Source organism: Apteryx rowi, unplaced genomic scaffold (genome assembly GCF_003343035.1).
Source record: "Apteryx rowi isolate R43461 unplaced genomic scaffold, aptRow1 scaffold_591, whole genome shotgun sequence".
In the NCBI taxonomy this organism is placed as follows: Eukaryota; Metazoa; Chordata; class Aves; order Apterygiformes; family Apterygidae; genus Apteryx; species Apteryx rowi.
The window spans coordinates 537987-557278 of NW_020450862.1; the positions used below are offsets into that span (position 1 = coordinate 537987).

The 19292-nt window shown below is 39.1% G+C and overlaps 2 protein-coding genes across 3 annotated transcripts; one reads left to right on the forward strand and one right to left on the reverse strand.

Moving 5' to 3' along the window:
* Positions 1-3629: 3629 nt before the first annotated feature.
* On the reverse strand, positions 3630-7557 carry FBXO43 (F-box protein 43). Its single transcript, XM_026082799.1, has 4 exons — positions 6086-7557; positions 5043-5145; positions 3970-4158; positions 3630-3878 (listed from the first exon to the last, which is right to left on the reverse strand). Exons 1-4 carry the CDS (start codon positions 7555-7557, stop codon positions 3630-3632), a joined length of 2013 nt encoding a protein of 670 aa, XP_025938584.1.
* A 7639-nt stretch (positions 7558-15196) lies between these two features.
* POLR2K (RNA polymerase II subunit K) lies at positions 15197-18981 on the forward strand. Of its 2 annotated transcripts, none has more exons than XM_026082794.1 (5): positions 15197-15251; positions 15563-15616; positions 17225-17288; positions 18011-18103; positions 18570-18981. In XM_026082794.1, the coding sequence occupies exons 3-5, from the start codon at positions 17228-17230 to the stop codon at positions 18590-18592; spliced, it is 177 nt and encodes a 58-aa protein (XP_025938579.1). In that variant the 5' UTR covers positions 15197-15251; positions 15563-15616; positions 17225-17227; the 3' UTR covers positions 18593-18981. The 2 variants fall into 2 exon arrangements, with proteins under 2 accessions (XP_025938579.1, XP_025938580.1); XM_026082795.1 differs by lacking the exon at positions 15197-15251 and adding an exon at positions 15279-15329.
* Positions 18982-19292: the final 311 nt, after the last annotated feature.

The window sequence follows — 19292 nt, forward strand, 5'->3', positions numbered from 1 at the left end:
GGGACCCAAAAAGAGAGGGACCCAAAAAGAGAGGGACCCAAAAAGAGAGGGACCCAAAAAGAGAGGGACCCAAAAAGAGACACTTGTGGGCGAGCTCCTTAAGTAAACTTAAGGAACAGAATTTGTTATCATTTTAGATGGTTAGTGACAGAACAGATATACTAACATTCTCCATGCTGTAAATGATTTAAAACACTTAACTTTGCCCACCCCTCCAAGCTCTTCTATACCTGTCACCAAGGCAAGAGTAATCAGAGAATTTTAAGTTATCTCAATTTCCCTCACAAACCATTTGAGGTTTATGACTGCTGCTTCACAAGAACAGATTTATAAAGTATACGATTCTTGCAGCAAGGTCTGTCAGCAGGCAAAGGTTATTTCTAAGAATTCATTTTAGAATTTAAACCCACAGCCCTGGCTCAAGCAATTACTTTCAGAAATCTAAACACACTCCTTGGGCATCCTTTGTAGACAATATTGCTCCTCCCACTATAAGTCATGCCTGTCTGAGTGGGAAAGAAGTAAAGCATAAAACAGAATCGGAGATGGCAAAAATAAGTCTGTCAGTAGTAAATAAGTGCAATATTTTCCTGACTATTAATTTTGACCTCTTTATCCTCATGTTCCAGAGTGAATAACAAGTCACTCCTCCCTTTCCTCTTAATAGTGACAATCTGTTGTCACTATTAGGAGAAATCTTAAAGCTTGAGAATAATCGTAGGCAGAATACTTGAGAAAACTCTTGACCTTTGCCATTATACTGCTTCTATCTCAGGGCCACTTTTGCGTCTTTCTTCTCCCTGCTATCAGGCTARCTACCTAGTCGAGCTACCCTAGCCTGAAGACTTTTGTTTCTGTCAATAGAGTGATCGGACATGTTGAAATCTTTGATTCCCTTCACCCAAACCATTAGAGGCTATTAGATAACTGTAACAGCGCTTGCAGTCTATTAAATGTTATCCGTTATCGATACACTCAATGTATGGCTATTTCATTTCTCCCTGATGTCAAGGCTTAAAGAAATTTTTATTCAAAAAATATATATAAAAAAATATATATATAATTTTTGCAGAGAGAGTCATTACCCATAAAAGTCAATCTGACTTACTCATTTTTTCCCCTCCAGTGCATCAGTAGATGGCAGCAAAGAACTCCTTTCACCAAACGGAGCATAGCGTTACGTCCATGATAGACCTAACTGAATAAGAGACATATGATACAAGAAAGATTTTTTTGTGATACGAATTTAGAATAAAAAAAGTTCCCAAACATCCCAAAATAGGAAAAAATGTTTAAAATTGTGAAATATGATTCAAATGATTTTTTCTCTCAAACTAGTTCCTTTTGGATGAACATTATAGGTGTCAAAGATATTACCTTTTAAAACAAGCATCTCCCACACCAAACCAATTCCTCACCCACATCCTCCCTGAATTATTCTGATTTAGCAAAAACAAACTCTTTAGATAAATACACATATCTCTCATACTAAACATCAGAAATTTTTCTCAAAGTGCAAGGTTGTTTATCAACAATAGACTTCAACTGAGTTGCCATATGGCTTCTCAAAGGGGCACTTGTTTCAGAAATACTTGAATTTTTGCTGAGGTTTTCAACACATGAATTGCTCCACAAGTCTTTCTGGACCAGACTGCAGTACCGCACATCAGAATTGTGATCTAGATCATCTCACCATCTGTGGTAGTTCTCCCACCAATTTCAAGGATGCATTTAAAGCTCTGTCTTTTTTTCTTTATATTAGAGACATAACATTGGTATTTAGCAAAGGTATAATGTAATGATGGCTATAGGAGTCTTAGTGCTATGACATGCTGTACTTATTCTGTGTTGCAGCTACTAGCATCCCCTAATGCTAGTATCCCTAATGGGATCCATATGAGGTTATTATAAAGTTACTCAAAAACCTGAATGTGTATGGTTGGTAATATACCTTTCTACCTGGGAATTTTCTCTTCATGATATCAGCTTATCCTGTAACAGAAACTATTAAACAGCTCTAAAATGTACAATTAGTTACTTTATACCTAAGAATGATGAAAGAACCAATCCAATAGTTCTCCAAACCATTAAATTAGCTTTTAAATAGACCTTGAATACTTGGAATGTTCCAAAATATTAGGGAAATGCAAATATTAAATAATTCTGCTGTTTTCCCCACAGTGTTTTCTCTGTAGTGATTTGCCATTCTTCTTAAGCCAAAACTATATATTCACATACCTCTATTCACTAGCTTACCCCTAAATACTTCCCCTCAACCATCCCCTCAGAGCATATTCCATATAAACTCCTCTTTCAGTCTTCCAGTTTAAGAGCTACCAGTCTAACCCTAGACAAAAATAATGCAAAGACTTAGAGTACAAATGAGTATGGAATAAAAAAAAGTATTGATAATTTAATTAATGCAATAAACATATCCGGCAGATATATTAAGTTTTGAATTGATCCCTTCTTTAATGATATCGTGTTGGTTGATGAAGCTAACGCATAACACTAACACTTTTATGGCATCTTACTTACCACATTGTTTCTATTTTAAACACAGTCCAGTGCTAAGTCTCATCTAGGAACGCACACAGTAAATCACAAAATCAAGAATATCAAGCATAGGACAAAAAAAAAAAGAGGAACAGTGGGAGGAAAAAAACAGCTGACTACAAACATGCTGCAAGATGCTCATAACAAATTAACTCATTGAAAGTGCAAGTAGAAAAATATCAACTGGGGTAGTAAACTAACATTATATCCCTATATAGCAAGTACTGTGTCAAGTTCTGTTGTCTGTGTTTCAAGATGTTAACAATTGCTACGAGTTTAAAACAAAAACAAAAAAACATTCAGGGTCTGGGAGACAGACTGAGTTTTTTTCTGCAAAGGATCAGCCTACTTAGCCCAAAAGCAAAAAAAAAAAAAAAGGTAATGGAATCTTCTTTTAAGTAAAGACAAAAAAATCTTCTGGGGAAACAAAAAAAAAAGGCACAACAGAACATCAATAGAACATCAGCTTGATTTAGAAATTACTCCTGTATTGACTTGCATTATGTGGGCTAAGTGAAAAAGTCAAATTAATTATTCTGATACTAAATTCAGACTCAACTAATATATTGCTTTTGTGGTATCATCATTTACATAGGTAGTAGCATTTCCTTTGCATATRTACTTAATGGCCCACTGTAACATATTTTTAAAACATTTGCTGTAACTTAAAGCAAGCAATAAAATCCCATAGAGAAGATTTTTAAAAAGCTTCATTTTCTTTAATTTGTCATTAAGACAAGAATCACATATTTAAACATCTGTGAGATGCTGTAAGCTAGATATCAAAGACTACATTTAAGGTACTTTATTGAAAAATTAAGATGTTAGTAAGTGCCTAGCTACATGACAGGTAAAACAAGACAATTTTTTAAAATGYTCACTTTTTTCAAAAACATAAAAATATGCTAAATTGATTAAGATATATACATGAGAAGTCATCATCTTGATAAGCCAGCAAAACAACATTGAATGAGACTTTCAAAGTGTGTATATTTAGGAAGAATAGGAACAAGATCAGGAATTTAGGGGAAGAGAAAATGAGTGAAATGTAAGGACTTATATTTCTCACAAATTTAGAGTCTTTTTAAGTTTCTCTTGCTTTGGGCACTTCCTGGAGGAGCATCTTTTTTGTTCTGCCGTTTTGCAGATAAACTACTACAATCTTTTGACCCATGGAAAGAATGCAGGCATAAAATACAGAAGTCAAATGCACAGGCCTCTCGGCTACACAGTCCCCGTTTCTTTACCAATTGATACTTCGCAGGATATTGACATCTTGGACAGGGTTTTAAAGCCTCATCAGTGAACAGAGTTTTGGCAACCTGTAGCAAGAGAAGTAAGGAAAAAGCCACTTAATTCTTGTAACTCAAATTCTTCTAAAATCTGAGAATGAAGAGTTTCTCAGCTGCTTACTTTTATGTATTCTTCCTGTCTACTAATTGGCTGGGGAACTGAGTTGCATCTCATGGGTGTTAGAAGTTCAGTGCAAGAAGGTGGGGTTTGTATTACAGGAGTTTTGGCTTGAGCTTGAACAGGCCTTAGAGCAGATCTGCTGAGAAGATTAAATCTTGTGGCAGCATCTTCAGCTTTCAAGAAATACCCCTGTTAAAGATGTCAATTATAATGAAGAAAAAAAAAAGTTAAAAGAAAGCAAACAGTTTTATTTAATTTGGAATTTGCAGCTGTTATTTGTTTCTTATTTCTAAAATTTCCCYTGTGCAACAACAGGATATAAAAGGAAACCATGTATAGTGCATATGTTTCTCATCAAATGTTTGTATTAAGTAAGTGGACAAGAGACGGGAACCATAAAAGAATAGTCCCATAAGCAGGGTAAACAAACCAACTATCTTTTAACACTTCTTTACTCCCTGCTGGTCATCAGGTTTCTGAAGTAGGACACGCCTTAACAGTAAGCATTGAAAGAACAAACAAAAGTTTTGTCACCATTAAAATAAGGTTACACTAAAGTGTGTGGATGCACAGGGCTTAAGTTATGAGGACTGCCTAAAAATTATTCTATTATTGATAATATGCTTGCTCTTCTAAGTATCCCTTTAAAAACATCTACATACCTCCTGATGTTCACAACTACAGGTTGAAGAAGCTAAGCTACAAACAGTCCTAAAAATAATCAGGAAATAGTCAAGTGTGGGTGCTACTGGACTGCAAGCTAAAGTGAAATGGAAAATGAGGAAAAGCATAGCACGTGAAAGCATAGAACAGGGTTTAAAATCCAAAGCCAGAATCAGTTCAGGAACTGATCCAACAGAATGCTCAAAAAAATTACATGGTTAGAAGGCTTGTACTCAAACTGTGCCCAGTTAAAAAGCAATAAAAGTAGTCACATTCTAATGTTAAAATTCTTTATATACTTACATTAGAACTGTCGTTATCAGCTTTCTGAGTTTTACAAGATGTTTACTCTTTCATCTGGCCTATGTTCTTCCCCACTTGAAAAATATTTTCTTTGAGAGAAACCTTACCCCAACTTCTTCTTTGAGGTATTTCATGTATGACTTTCTCCTCCTATCTGCACTTTTGTCTTGTATGACAATTTCACGCCAGTTTTTGCTTACTTTCCAAATGCTGGAACAAATGAGTAAAGAAGTTACCTACTTTCACATTTTTTGCTGTAAGTGTTAAAGTCATGATAGTGAAGCAACTTCAAGATTTTTGTAGGATTACACATACTAATTTGGTCATTTTGCAGATGCTATATACTACAGGAGTTTACAGTACTGTTACAAAACATAGATCTCATGTATTCTTCCATACCATTGCATAGTATTACACATAAGACTCCTGGGGACAATTGCAATATAGATAACAGCATTTCTTCAGGTTACAAAAATAAGCAAGTTTCTTCTTTCTACATAAACTATATTTATAAAAAAAAATACAGCTTTGGGAACAAATTTGATAAGTGCTAAGTGTTCTGAAAACACCTGTGGCCCTTATACTTCCACCCATTCTCCCATTCCCTTTGTAACTAATAACATACATGGCACTCTTGATTTCTTTGAAATGAGTGACAATTTCTATTGATTTTAAATGAATCCAGAACATTGCCCATGAAAAAATGTTTTTTTTAAAGGTAACTGAGCAATTTTGGTTTTGTGCTTATAAATATCTAATGAAATTAAATATGCAAGAAAAATCTAGAAAATATATTTTCTGAATACTGTGTATTGTTAGGAAACATGCAATGAGAAGAACTGACTTTCTAGGCTTAAATAAGTTTTTAATACATTTAAAAATTTACAAGTACAGTGATTTAGTTTTAAGTTTAGTAATCCCCACTGGGCTGGTTTGGGTTTTTTTGTTGTTTGTTTGTTTTAAATACTATATGTTTCTAGGACTACATAGAAAGAACCACCTGGTCACAGGTGACAAACTTTGATTTCCCCTAAACCAGCAACAAAAATTCTACTGACAACCCCCACTATTCCAGACCTTATTCCAATCCATTAGCAGAAACATTTTCAATATTTTGAACAATAATAGAGCTTACCTGCATAGTACTTACCTGCATAGACTTTCCACTGTCAAAGCATCTAACACTATAGCAAGAACATGTTTCAAATTTCTGTATTTTAATTCTGTTAAGATGTCTAATTTTTCAAGGCCCATTTTCTTGCCTATAAGTCCAGCAAGAACATCTTCTAATGCAAATATTTCTTTCCCGACAACATTCTCTGAGATTTGATTTTGGTCAGGTCTTTGGCTTTGCAAGCAAATTTCATGAACTATTTGCAGAGCAGGAGTTCTTGAGAGATCTCCTTGATTTAGAACAAAGTCTTTATTAGTCTCTTCTTTTGAAACCAATGCAAGGTCTTCACTGACAAAGTTTCTTTCTTCTGTCAAAATATACACTGAATTAGGACTGACATGATGATCTTCTGTCTCTGACTGTGAGCCCTGTTCCCGAAGAGTTGATAACCTTCTAACCCGTTCAAGTTTTCTTGTCTTTCTTTTACTATCCAGATTTTTGGAAGCTTCTTTATGTTTTTGGATGAACTCTTGGAAAGATCCCTCATGATCAGACAATGAGTCTCCCGATTTATCCAAATGAAGTGAATTATATCCACTATCCTCAGGTGTGGAAAGATCTGGGTAACTTGCCAGCTTAACAGGGGGAGTGTTTATATCACATAGTTCAAAGTTAAAGTTCTCTACAAGACTGTTGATAGACGCCAGGGACTTACCCTCATTAGCCTCAGGTAACGTACTATGAGTAGGAGTCCTAAGCAACCCACCACTAGCACTCATAAGGACACCTTCACTGAATTCATTAGTATTACTAACATTGTCCTTGCACTGAATTGGAGATAAACATTCCGGTTCTGGTAATGTTGCATCCTTACATTTGGACTCATCTAGTGTAGAAGACCTTTGCTGTGAAAAGGACAGTCTCCTCTTTTGGCTATCAGGACTAGACTCTTCAGGTTTTGAAGTGCTAGTTGCAAGAGGTTTGTAACTTTTATCTCTTGGAGAGCCTGAAGTTTGTGAAAATCTTTCTTCAAAGCTCAAAACACAAGAGAATACTTTTTTCCTGCTACTTCCTGAAGAACTGTCTTGTCTTTCACAGCATCCTATAGTGGTGCCAGCTGGAGCAGTCTTAGATAAAAGCAGTCTCCTACGCAGTGATGAGTCTTTTTTACTCACTTTAGGAGTTTCAAAAAAATCTGTACTTCTGTTTGCTTCTCTTCTTTCTGATAAGGAGATAGAATTCATTTCATTTTCAATAGATGATGACACAGGAAAGAGTAAATTTGGATGAGTATGCTCAGAATGCTCATGTAGCAATGACAGACCTGCTGTGCTCCGTGCATCTTTCTGTTCTGCATCAGGACCTTTTAATGACTCATTACATCTGCTGTCCAGAAATACCGAAGTGGAACATGAGTCTTTAAAATTGGAGTATTTAGCATTGTTGTTTGGAGACATTAACCTATTTCTTTTAAGAATATTGAATGTGACTGAATGACTCTCTGACATCTTCTGCATGGCACTTTGACTCTGTAAATGAAGATACCATTTTTATTTCTGAAACAAACAATCACAGTGGTCACCAAAAGACATGCAGAATAGTGAAAAAGCTTTGTGCAAGTCTGTCAAGGTGATAACCATAACAAAAGTATTTTCATTAGTCTTAACGAAAACAGTACTTATGCATGAACACAAAGATAAATCATAATCAAGATGGTTAGAATGAACAATTAAAATGCATAGCATATCATAAATGAGATAAATTAGAACATACAAGCTTCAAATAAACAACAGCAACTAAAGTCTCAGTCCCACTGAAATCAGAGTTCCGCTCATTCCAATTAAAAAAAAAAAAGTCARGATTTATTAGCACTATTATTACTTCCTCCAATCACTAACAGTTCAGTTCAAAAACTAGCAGAAGTTCTGGTAATAAATTAGTTGAGGAGCAAATGCCTTTGTTTAAATTTAAATAAGGGACTAATCATGAAGTCACAAGTCTGCAGGTCTCCTTATTTTTCAGATCTTGCAGTCCCTTGAAGGAAATAAGACCTGACTTCTACTTACAAAGCCAACACTCCATTTTTACTTACCTTAACACTGAAATGTCATTTTGTAAGAAAACTATCTCCTTTTACTCAGCTCTGTTGATAAACTGAGTGCCCTAAGGCTTTACACTTTGAGGAAACTAATGGACTGACTATACATTCTCTCACCAGGAACATAGAAATAAAGTTTATTTCATGCAGTGGTGACAGTATTTTGTGCAGTTCTTCACTTGGAAGTTCTTTTTAAACTTAGTAAGTACAGAAGCTTCTAGACATACTATGTCTTTTTTCCCCTGAAAAGTTGAACCCATTTAAATAACAGATGTAAGAATACATTTGTTTTTGCCATTCAGTGTGCAAAGAGTTTCTCCACCCAAATGAGAATGGCAATAGGTTACTGCTTTTTATACACAAGATATGGCAGATGTATAAGAGACATTATGAACAATACCAGTATCTCAGAAACCATAGGAATTCATATTAAAGTTTAAGACCCTTGAAGTTTGAATCAGCATTTTTCAGTGGTCTATGTTATTGGTCTCTAGCATTGGTAGTTTGGAACATAAACCTGGAAACAGTCACTGAGCTTTCAGACCACACAAAAATAGGAATTTTTATAGGCAACTTAAACACCAAAGATCAAAACTTTGCTAGTATCCCAACAATCCTGACCTAGCTGAGCCCTCAGGTGCAAGGCACAAGCAGCTGGAAACCCAAACTGCAAGGAGAAAACAAATGAACAACAAACAATCATTTGATGAGTTTGGGTCATTTAATTACCATTTTTGACTGGTGCTGAAGGCACTCGACATGATCATTGTAATACAGAAGGTGTTTCTGTGCCATGAGGAGATTGCAACACATACAAGTTCAGAGGAGCGGGACAAGAACAGACTGTGAGAACCTGGCATAAAGGCCTATAGAACCATGCTGATACTGCAGCTCTGGAATTGATTATTCACACTATAAGGAGAAGACCACTTCAGCATAACTTTCTTTTTGTGAAAGGAGGAAGAGCTATAAGAGACCAGTACTAAAAACAGGATGTTATCTTTGTGTAATCTACAAAAAGAATAGGTCTCATATTATCCATGCTGGATTTAGGTGAACTGCAGTAAGTTAACAAATATTGTCAAGAGATATTCCTACCAAAAATATTGATGGAGAGATTTTAATTTTGAATGCTATTTAGAGATAGCTATTTAAATCCTCAATCCCACAAAATCACATACCCACACTTACCTTTAAAACCATTAATAACTTCCTTAGACATAAATCAAACTACCCACACGTTTAATAAAAGTTCATAAGCTTGCAGGTTTGCAAACTTAGTGTTCAGGCAGCATGTTGAGGAAACAACAGAAAGAAAACTCATGTCTGCAGTTTTGTTCTCAGCCATTCCATGGGAGAAGTTATTTAAACTTATGAACAAGAGAGTAGAGGAAATCTTAAAGAATTATAATATAAAAGTTTTTATTAAGATTGTGTTTCAAGAGGCAGAAAAATCACAGAAAAACAAGTTTTTGTAGCTGCAGGAGAGATCAGAATGACAAAGAGGGAAGGAATTCATTCAAGAATGAAGGAAAAGCCGTATCAGTAAATAAAAGCCTTAAACAAAAGCCTAAAATATGCTGTAAGTATACCTAGGTCCAGCAGGAGGAGCCTGTGAGCTTCTTGTATTGATTTTGTGGTCACTACTCCAAAAAATTTGTAAGGAAGCACTGCAATACAGAGACAGAGTGAACACTGTCCATGATAATTCTTTAAGACAGATCCTAGTATAATGTGTATGCAAAACTGAGGTGGAAAGTTATTTTAAATAGTACTACTTATACTAGGTAAGAATTAATTCAACTCCAAGTCTCATTTTACAAATTCATTACTGAAGGAAAAGCCTTACAGAGCTGCTGAACATCTCTCAAAGTAAAATGAGGTATTACTCATAAGAGATGACTAATTAAATCTTTTAAGAATTGTTTAGTGTTTTCTAAGTATTTCCTCTCTTCTCAGGAGAAGAGTTTGATGTACCAGATCTGTTACATAATATCAAGCCTTTTTCAGCTGGAGATCTTGAACTAATTTATGAAAGTGCTGTTAGCCTTGTTTTAGACGTCAGGAAACATCTGTGCAAAGAGAAGACTGGTCACCACACAGCAAGTCAGTTACCAAGGAAGGAGTAAAACGCATATGTGCTGAGCATAGATCCTTGTGTTCTATCCATTTCTCTTGTCCTTCTTGTTAACTTTGTGGTTCTCAAGCTGATATACAAGTCAACTGCAAATTTCCTGGCAGTTTACTGAATCAAGTGTTCTGTAAACATTTGTAGCGTATTCAGAGAACCAAACTAAACTAAGCACAGGGTTAGGATATTTAGGCAAGGAATAATATGTAACAAGCGTATTCTTACAGTGTGTCCTAGAGAGGGGCGGAAAAAAAAATGTCGGTTACTAGAAGGCAATATAAATGGCACAGAGACATCGGCTCTAAGATGGAGTTAAGCCTGTTCCTTATACTAATTTACATTCCTAAGTAACGCGCAGCAATCGTTTTTAACCTCTGAAAAGATTTGTTTCCTGTCCTTGTTTGTCACTGTTCACCATGTTAACAAAACAGATGAAGACCAAGCTGCTGTGATACAAGAATATTTTCTCTGTTATTTAAACAGTTATCACAGCTGCAGTAAAACTAACTTTATCTGAGAACTCYGCTCTCGGAGCTCCCAGATCCAAAACCAGGGCAGTCTCTGACACCTGCGAGGGCATTAATGCTGAGTATGGCACAGCTACAGGCTAGCTGTAAGATGGGGGTCACTTACCCCAATTTGTGAAGCAATTCGAGATCTTCCAGTGCGAGGGTGCTGTATTCAAAGTATTATTTGCCCCTATCGATATCCTAAAGAAAGGATGTGGGAAGAGAAGAAAGCTATATAGAGAACATCAACCTACGCAGCAATTTAATAGCAGCTCAGAAACAAGGAGTTGTCAGTTGCTCTATATATTCGTTCACTGTAAGGTCTAATTACCCGGCGATGAAGCTAATTGACGGCTACCTAGGGAGCAACACCTGAGGGTCTCTCGGTCACTCGGGACGCGGGGTACAAGGCAAGCAGCAGCTTCACGCCCTCCTCGGGCAAAGCCCCGAGCCCCGCCGCTCCCCACGCACCCCCACACCGCGGGCGGGCCGGGCCGGGCCGGCGGCGCTCCCTGAGGAGGGGGGAGGGCGAGACCCCGCGGCTGGCCGGGCCGGGGACCCGGGACCCCGCCGCCTCCGCGGCTCGCCGCCCGGCTCCGGTTGCCCTAGTGAGGCGCCGCTTCCCTCCACCCACAGCGGCTGCTCGCGTGCCGCCGCCGCTGCCGCTTTCCCTCGCTTGGGTTTGAACTACCCGCTCTTACCAACGGCCTCGCTCTCCCTCCCCCTCCCCGCCGCCTCCCTCCCCCGGGAGCGCGGGCGGCGGCGGGCTGGGGGCTGAGGAGAGCCACTGCCCGCGGGCGGGAGGGCACGGACGGCGCTCGTCTTTCTCCTCACACTTTATACTTCTGCCCCGCAGCACCGCCGCACCTTGAGAAGCGCCCCCGTGTCCGTCCGTCCTCCCTCCCTCTGCCCCGGAGTCCTTTCTGCTGCTCCTCAGGCGCCCACCGGCGCTGAGGCTTTCCCGCCGCTGRCCGGGCCCCTCTGCCGACGCGGACCGGGGGCGCCCTCAGAGCCACCGGCCGACCACGGCTAACCAACGGGGCTGATAACCCTGATCTACCCCAAAGCCTTTAAACTTGGGTGATCGGATTGCCAATTAATTCAAGTTAATTAAGGGATTTGTACCCGATGGCCCAGGAAGAGGACAATTAAAGAGCGGTTTGGAAGGTGCCCGCTCCTTTATATTAGCTGTCAGTCAGGTGGGAGCACGCCCAGTGACATCGCCTAGGTTTTGCCATGTTTGTAGTTAATGTGCATTAAAAAAAAAAAATTAAATTAAAAAAAAAAAAGAATATCTGTGTGCCTTTTTTCCTGGGCTAGGTGAGGCTTACAAGATGCTACACTCAAGTACCTGGTGACTTCAAAATACACAGGCGAGATTTGCCAAGAGCCCAAAGGAACCGTCAGGCCTTGTAGCAGCTACACCATGGAGAAAGAGGGCATTTCCCACACAAGAACAAAGGAAAGACCAGATAAATTAATCAGCTTTGTAGTCGCATTCCACTGGGCATTATTCTCCTTTACAGCCTTGTTGGTAAAATATTTACTTTGCATTATCTTTAATTCTTTGCATTATCTTTAATTTTTTCCATTTTTTTTCTCCTGTTAATGCTTCCACCAGAACAATGTCAAATCTGAACACGAGATTTAAAATCGTTGGGTGTGACTCTGAGGGTGATATCTATGTCTAAAGCAGCAAAGGACAGACTTTCTAAAGTAACTTGGAAGTTAAGTCAGAATTCCAGTGAGTGAGATTTGGTGAATTTGCATCCTTCCTTTATGCCACCCTCCACTTCTCCAGCCTTTTAAAACAAAGCAGCAAGTTGATCAGGCAACATTGTGTTGTGAATGAGGCAGGAAAGCCTCACAGTCTAAATGGGGCCTGAGGAAATATGAACTTAAAAGTTACCTATCTAAAGAGGGGAAAATGGTGACTTTTTACAATAGGGAATAGAGAATATAATAGAGACCTTTTTACAATAAAGAATATTGTTTTATGCGACTACAAGGAAACCGTTAAGGATAAAAAGAGGAAGGTGTATTTCCTCCTTCCTTTTTAGAAGGGGAAATGAATGGAAGCCTGTAGAAGTTTAATCCCTGAATACCGCAAGTGCTTACTGTATCAGTATCTATTTTGCAAGAATCAGAAGGTCCTCCTTTTTCAAATAGTTATATGCAATAATAAAAGAAATAATCTTTTCTGAAAATTAACAGTTTGCTGGCTCCTTTAAGTGGTATACAGAATGTGAAAGTTCTATCTCTGTTATTCAACTCCAGAAGGACTCATGTTACTTGGAACAAAAAAAGTCCAATAAATGTAATAAGTTTTAATGGGATTTAATGTAATACACAGAAGCATCACACCAGAAAGAAAGTGCTGTTAAAAAAAAGGCATCACAAAAAACAAGGCTGCAAACACTGCCTCTAAACAAACAAAAGGAGCATCTTTAGAGCTAGTGTTTATCAGCCCATCAAAATCGGTTTTTACTGCTAAAGTGGTCCATTCAAGGGAAGCAAGCTTTATCAAAAACCGGGAAGGTGACCGAAGTTTTAAGACCTTGTGAAGAGAAACTTGTAAAAGTCCAAGAGAACAGTTAAACGATGCCAAAAATCAAATAACTAAGCGATTTCTTCCTTAATATTTGAGACCTTATTTTCACAGCATTAACTTTAACTGACTTTTTCATGGCTGTGTAATTAATAAGCCGTTTTAAAGTATCGCTTTGACAAATGCATTTAAATTACAAAACAAGCCTGGAGAAAGAATATCAGTTGTTTTTATTTGTTTACTTACGGGATTTTATTTACTTTGTGCGCATGACTAAAGAAAAGTATGGTTCAGGTTTATTTTTCCTCTGCTTCAAACTCTTCACACACACCCACGGCCACAAAAAGGTGGAGAAGACACAGGTAGTATTGGAAACTCAGAATCAATATGAATAATAGCTCTGCCTTTCACATACCGTTTTTCTTGTACATGTTTTATAACTCAAAAAGTTATATCGAAGGAAAACAGCTCATTGATACAAACCAGTAGGGAGAATCAGGTGAGCCATCTAAAATTATTTTATTTTTATTACATGTTTAACTTAAAAACAAAATTGGGAAAATGGTAAATATTTATTATTCCTCAAATTTAATTTAGAATAGCTAAAGGTCAGGTTTTGAATGTGATTTGTGAAAACAATGTCCATAAACAATGATTAATAAACCCTCATATGCATCAACGCCTTAGATTGTTCACTCAGGAAACAACTCTTGTTCAGCATTCAGAAATAGTAAGAGCATTCCTTACACTAGGGCACGTATCTGTCAAATGAGGCATTTAAGTTGGCATATTTACAAAACACAATATTTGTTAAAAAATTTTCAGGGTGAAGTGTAATTCTTAAGGAACTGAGCAAAGATCGACAATTCTACCAAATAGCTATGGAATAGTCAGAATTTATACTACTGGTGATGTTGAGCCAGTGACTAAGAGAAAAACTGGTATTTCAAATTTTATGTATATTACTTCAGTTTAGTGCATGCTAGAATCGTCGAACTTCTTTCAAAATATGATCCTATAGTTGAAATATAAAGTATTGTAGCTTGCAAGTTTGTTTCGGTATGGAATATACGATACAGACCACAAGAAAAAAAAAATCAATACTTGCTTTTTRCCTATTGGCCTTAGATAAAACATTTCTGAAAAGAAAAAAAAAARGGGGGGGCTTGATGTAGAACACCTCGGTGGTTTAAAATTCTGTAGCCATATGATCAGACCAGAGTCACACGATTTTTTTCTCAGAGTATATACAGTAAGTCAGGTACAGCCAAGTAAAAAAATACCGAGTAAGACGGTTCTCATTTCAGCTAAAGACGCAGTTGTTATCTTCTTGCGGACCAGTCGTAAGTATTCGTATGAAAGCTCGTATACAAAAAAAAAAAAGAAAAGAAAAGAAACACGCATATTCCGCCCTCTTTTCAAAATTAGTAATAGCCAAGTGCTTTGTACGGCTCGAGGGGAGGTAGGGGTGTGTGTGTGTGTGACCCGGGGCGCGCACCGGCCATCGCAGCCTTCTCTTCCCTCAGGTTTATTTTGGAGGGGGAGGGAGGGGGTCGGAGGTTTTTTGGGGAGGACGGAGGGGGTCGGAGGGTTTTTTCGCCCTCGCGCGGCGGCGGTTGCAGAGCCGTCCCGGCGGGAGCCTCCCCCGCAGGGCTGACGCAGCAGCCCGACCCCTCGCTTCGGGGTACGCGGCTCCCGCTWTCTGCTGCCCAGTTCCCGACGCCGGAGTCCCGCGCGCGCTTGCTCCGCGCACAGCAGGCGGACACATTCCCGCCCCGCGGGGGGAGCGGCCGCCGCGCCGGCTCCGCCCCGCGCGCCCGGCCGGCGGGAAGGGGCGGGGCCGGCTCCGGCCGCGGCGCAGCGCTGAGGCGTCATCAGGCGGCGTCGGCGGGGACCGCGAGGCGGTGGTGCTGCTGGTGCGGGCGAGTGGGGCTGGGGCGCCCGGGGTTTCGGCTCCCTCCTCTCGGAGCTGGCGGCCTCCTTCGCGGCGGAAGGCGAGCAGGGAAAGGCCTGGCTCGGCTCGGTCTCGCGGGCTCCCCTCCAGCGCTCCCTCCGCGTTTATAAGCGCCGCGGGACGGCTGGGGGAGGCCCCGCCGCGGGGCTGGGGGCTGGGGGCTGGCTCGGGCGCCTGGGGCCGAGGGCCCGGTCGGGTGCGGGGAGGCGGCCCGCTCCCCTCCTCCGTGGGCCCTGAGAGGGACGTGAAAGGACGGGTTTGCCTCTCTTGCAGATATTGTGGCGCCCGCCCTCTCCGCACCGGTGGCTGGAGCTCCACGTCTTTGGGGTAAGTTAGGGTTGCAGTTGTAATGCTTGTGCTCTAGTGTATCTGTGTGCCTCAGTCTTTCTGGCTGTGTCCGTGGCGGGTAACTTGAGCGGTTACCGTTTTGGCTGCAGTGATACCTGCTGGGCATATGAAGGCTAGCTAAAGCATGGCATTTCCCTGCAATAGACTTGGCTCTAGGTCATTGCTGCCTTTTGCAGCTATATTACTTCGGTGCATGAGTGGCAGCACCATCTCAAGTTATTTATCTGTAAGTGTGTGAGTTGATCCTCTTCATCTAGTTCTCTGTCTTAGAAAATGCTGCTGTTCTAAAATGTCAAGGGATCCTCTCTATATCTTGCCATAGTGTACTGATAACAAGAGACAGTATGATTATGGCTGAGCAAAACCTGGTTTCAAAGCTGTGGAGTTTAATAGTTATTTTGAACAGAGTGGCATATGGGTGTTTTAATGAGGTGGTTTGTCACCTAATGATCAGGCTTAAACAAAGGATTAACTCTTTCTGTCAAGCCTGTCTTTCTGCTTACAAGACCCTGGTTTTCATAGTTGCATTTATACTGGCACAAACTGGGAGATCAGGAAAATAGTTCTTAGTGTAATATTAAGCCAAAAGRCATCCAAGGGTCGTACTCATGAGAAAGCATTATCAAAATTTGAAGGCCATTCACTTGCATATGGTTGAGAAGTCCTGCCCTGTATGTCAGGGAGAACAGCAATGCAGTAAATGGCATTATCAGTGACAAGAAGATGCTTGCGTTCTAGCCTAGTACTACAGTAGGTGGGGAAAAAAGTGYTCATTATCTCTGGAGTGCTTACAGTAACAACCATAAAATTTATGGTTGCAACCATATTAGCAGCTTAGAACAGGATGATTTAAAACTTTGTAAATGTTTGTGGAATAGATCTAACTGTTCAGTCTGATATTGTAAAGAAATATTTGGCTCCAAATAAGTTTGAACTGTAAACCATTACAATAGAGCATTAATAGGTAGAGTATTATTTAGTAATCAAATTCTTGATCAGTTTAGCAATCATGTACAGTTATTTCTAGCAATCATGTACGGTTATTTCAGGATGATGAAGATGGACTTTCTTCTCTTGTGCCCCCCCCCTTTTTCTTTAAAAAAGAAAAAAAAAATCTATTATTATACTACCTGCAGTCTGTTCCCCAGATTTCTATCCCTTTGATCAAAAGGCAGAGCAGTTTAGCTAGCACTGATTTATTTCCAGGAAAATTCAAGATCTTACCACTGGCAGGTAGGAGGAAAGAAAATATTGTTCGTTGAGCTTTAACGTTTAAAATTCTCCATAATAGAAAAGCTTGTGCAGCCTCCATCCTTGGAGGTTTTCATACCAGACTGGTAAAGCCCTGAGCAACATGGTCTGACCCTGCTTTGGGCAGGAAGTTGGACCAGATGACTTCCTGAGGTCTCTTTCAACCTGAATTATTTGATATCCTGTGTATCAAATACAGGTAGGATTTGTTTGCATTTACTTTTAAGGAAGTCTCTCATCTTCTGTTGGCTTTAGATGGAGATATTGAAATGCTTGTATATGTCTTGAAAAAATAATAAAAATAACTGGTTGTTTTTGTGTTGCTTTTTTGTTTAGAACATGGATTCACAGAAGGACGTTCAGCCTCCAAAGCAGCAGCCAATGATTTACATCTGTGGAGGTAAAGARAAGACATTACTGAATTTTTCTACTTGTTCTTGGAGGTTTGGTATTTTAATAACAGAGAATGCATAATCATTATGTCAATAGTAGGATAGTAGATCCAGATGATCTGTTAAGCTTTGTGCACTGATGATAGAGTGACATAGAAGTAATTCAAGAGAATGTCTGCTGCTGTGTAGAGGTCCCACCCAGAGGACACTTTCCCTAAGTGTCTGCTTGTGATGCAGATTATCACAAGCAGACTTCTGTGAATCTTTATTTAGTCAATTTTGGAGAGAGGTTTTTTGGAAATACTAAAGTGCAGGATTCAAACTTTCTCTAACTATAGACAGGCTAAAACACTGTTAAGATTTGGGTTTTTCAGTACTCACTTTGAGAGACATGTCTATGAAATATTTTTTCTCTTTTAAGAAAATAAATGTGGGAATTTGGGGGATTAAAGTTTTCATTAGTAGACACCCTGGTGGTATCAAGAGTGAAATGTATTCTTTGCAGTAATGATTTGGTGATTATAGCAAGATCCTCAGATCTTAATAGAAGTAAAGTTTGTAAGTCATGTTCTTTGCACAGTATCTTAAAATTGTTCAGCTCTTAGCATGATAAAAAATTTTTTTGGCTATAAATAGGAATTTGAATGTTATGATTTCTAGAAGTGGTATCATTGCTTTAACAATGCTTTTTATTTTTCCCCGTTCCCTTTCTCTTCCTCCATCACATCAGAATGTCATACAGAAAATGAAATAAAGGCAAGAGATCCTATCAGATGCCGAGAATGTGGGTACAGAATAATGTACAAGAAAAGGACAAAAAGATGTATCCTTTTACACAGGCACTTGAATGCATTTTGGAAGCTGTAGCTGGAGGCAAGGAGTATAATGAAAACAGAATGAAAAGTGGGGCAAATACATAAGAATTTTTCAAGGCCATACAATCAATACAATAGAGCAAATTACTATAGGGAAATCTAGACAATGTAATTGGAGACCTTGTTTTCTTTCCAGATACTTTCCCTCTTTTTTTTTTTCCTTTTATTTTAATGTAAAATATAGTAAGCCGTGGTAGTTTTCTGGGTGCTATATTGCAAATGGTTGCTAAAATGTGGCCTTTTAACAAAATGAAAGTGTTGTAGGGTTAATTAAAAATGAAATTATGAAATGCTTTTGTGTGATTCCTTCTAATTTTAGACTTAGGCAGTCTCTCTTCCCCTCCCCCCTTTCATGTCCTTGATCTTTTTTTCAATCTCAAAATTTTCTTTTTCCTTTAACCTGTACTATTACAGTGGTGGTTTTTGATGCCCGGTGATGTGAGCTGAAGATAGGCTGTCTTACTGCAGTTCTATATAACAGTATTTCAGTTAACTTTGCTCTGTAAATCCTTTTGTGTACAAATACATATTTTATTTGTGTTTTAAGATTTTGAAATATTACACTTTAATGTGATACTAAATTTTGTCCATTATACCTTCCAGTAATACATTTCTAAAGTTGTGGCTTAAATTATTGTCAGAGTATATAGCAGTCTTAAATTCAGTGGTATTGTATTAGCTTTTAAGTCACACTTAACATTGTTTTCATGACTCTCATGTAAACTTTGATTTTTGAACTGTTAAATGTTCTTTGGACTTAAATGAATTCTTAAAATAACCTTGGATTGTGTAAATTCCACTGAAAATAAAAGAAAGGCTAAACAAAGTTAGGTCTGAAACAAGTATCTAGATTTCAGAAGAGGAAGTCTCAGAGGACTTTAGAGCAAGTGGTTCAGTGTTACCGTTCTCGTTCTTACCGAGGAGGCACGGGGCCTTCTCCCCAGGCCCCGGACCATCACCACACAGACACCAATATGAGGAGTGGCAAAATGGCGTTTAATGAAGCGYGTCCTACTCTATTATAATGCTGTAAAGCCCCGCCTTCTTTTCCGGCAGCAGTGCTCCGCCCGTTACAACCTTCCCATGTTCCGCCCCGCAGTGCCTCCCTGCTCATCCTTTTTCCTCCACATCTCCCCC

What these genes read in the sequence shown, in the direction of transcription:
- FBXO43 (XM_026082799.1), bottom strand. Translation starts at nt 7,557, where the DNA reads ATGTCAGAGAGTCATTCAGTCACATTCAATATTCTTAAAAGAAATAGG. An exon ending in ACAGTGGAAAGTCTATGCAG is followed by an intron (nt 5,146 to 6,085) that starts GTAAGTACTATG and finishes CATTTGTTCCAG; the next exon opens with CATTTGGAAAGTAAGCAAAA. An exon ending in GACAGGAAGAATACATAAAA is followed by an intron (nt 3,879 to 3,969) that starts GTAAGCAGCTGA and finishes CTCTTGCTACAG; the next exon opens with GTTGCCAAAACTCTGTTCAC.
- POLR2K (XM_026082794.1), top strand. Translation starts at nt 17,228, where the DNA reads ATGGATTCACAGAAGGACGTTCAGCCTCCAAAGCAGCAGCCAATGATT. An exon ending in CAAGAAAAGGACAAAAAGAT is followed by an intron (nt 18,104 to 18,569) that starts GTATCCTTTTAC and finishes GTACTATTACAG; the next exon opens with TGGTGGTTTTTGATGCCCGG.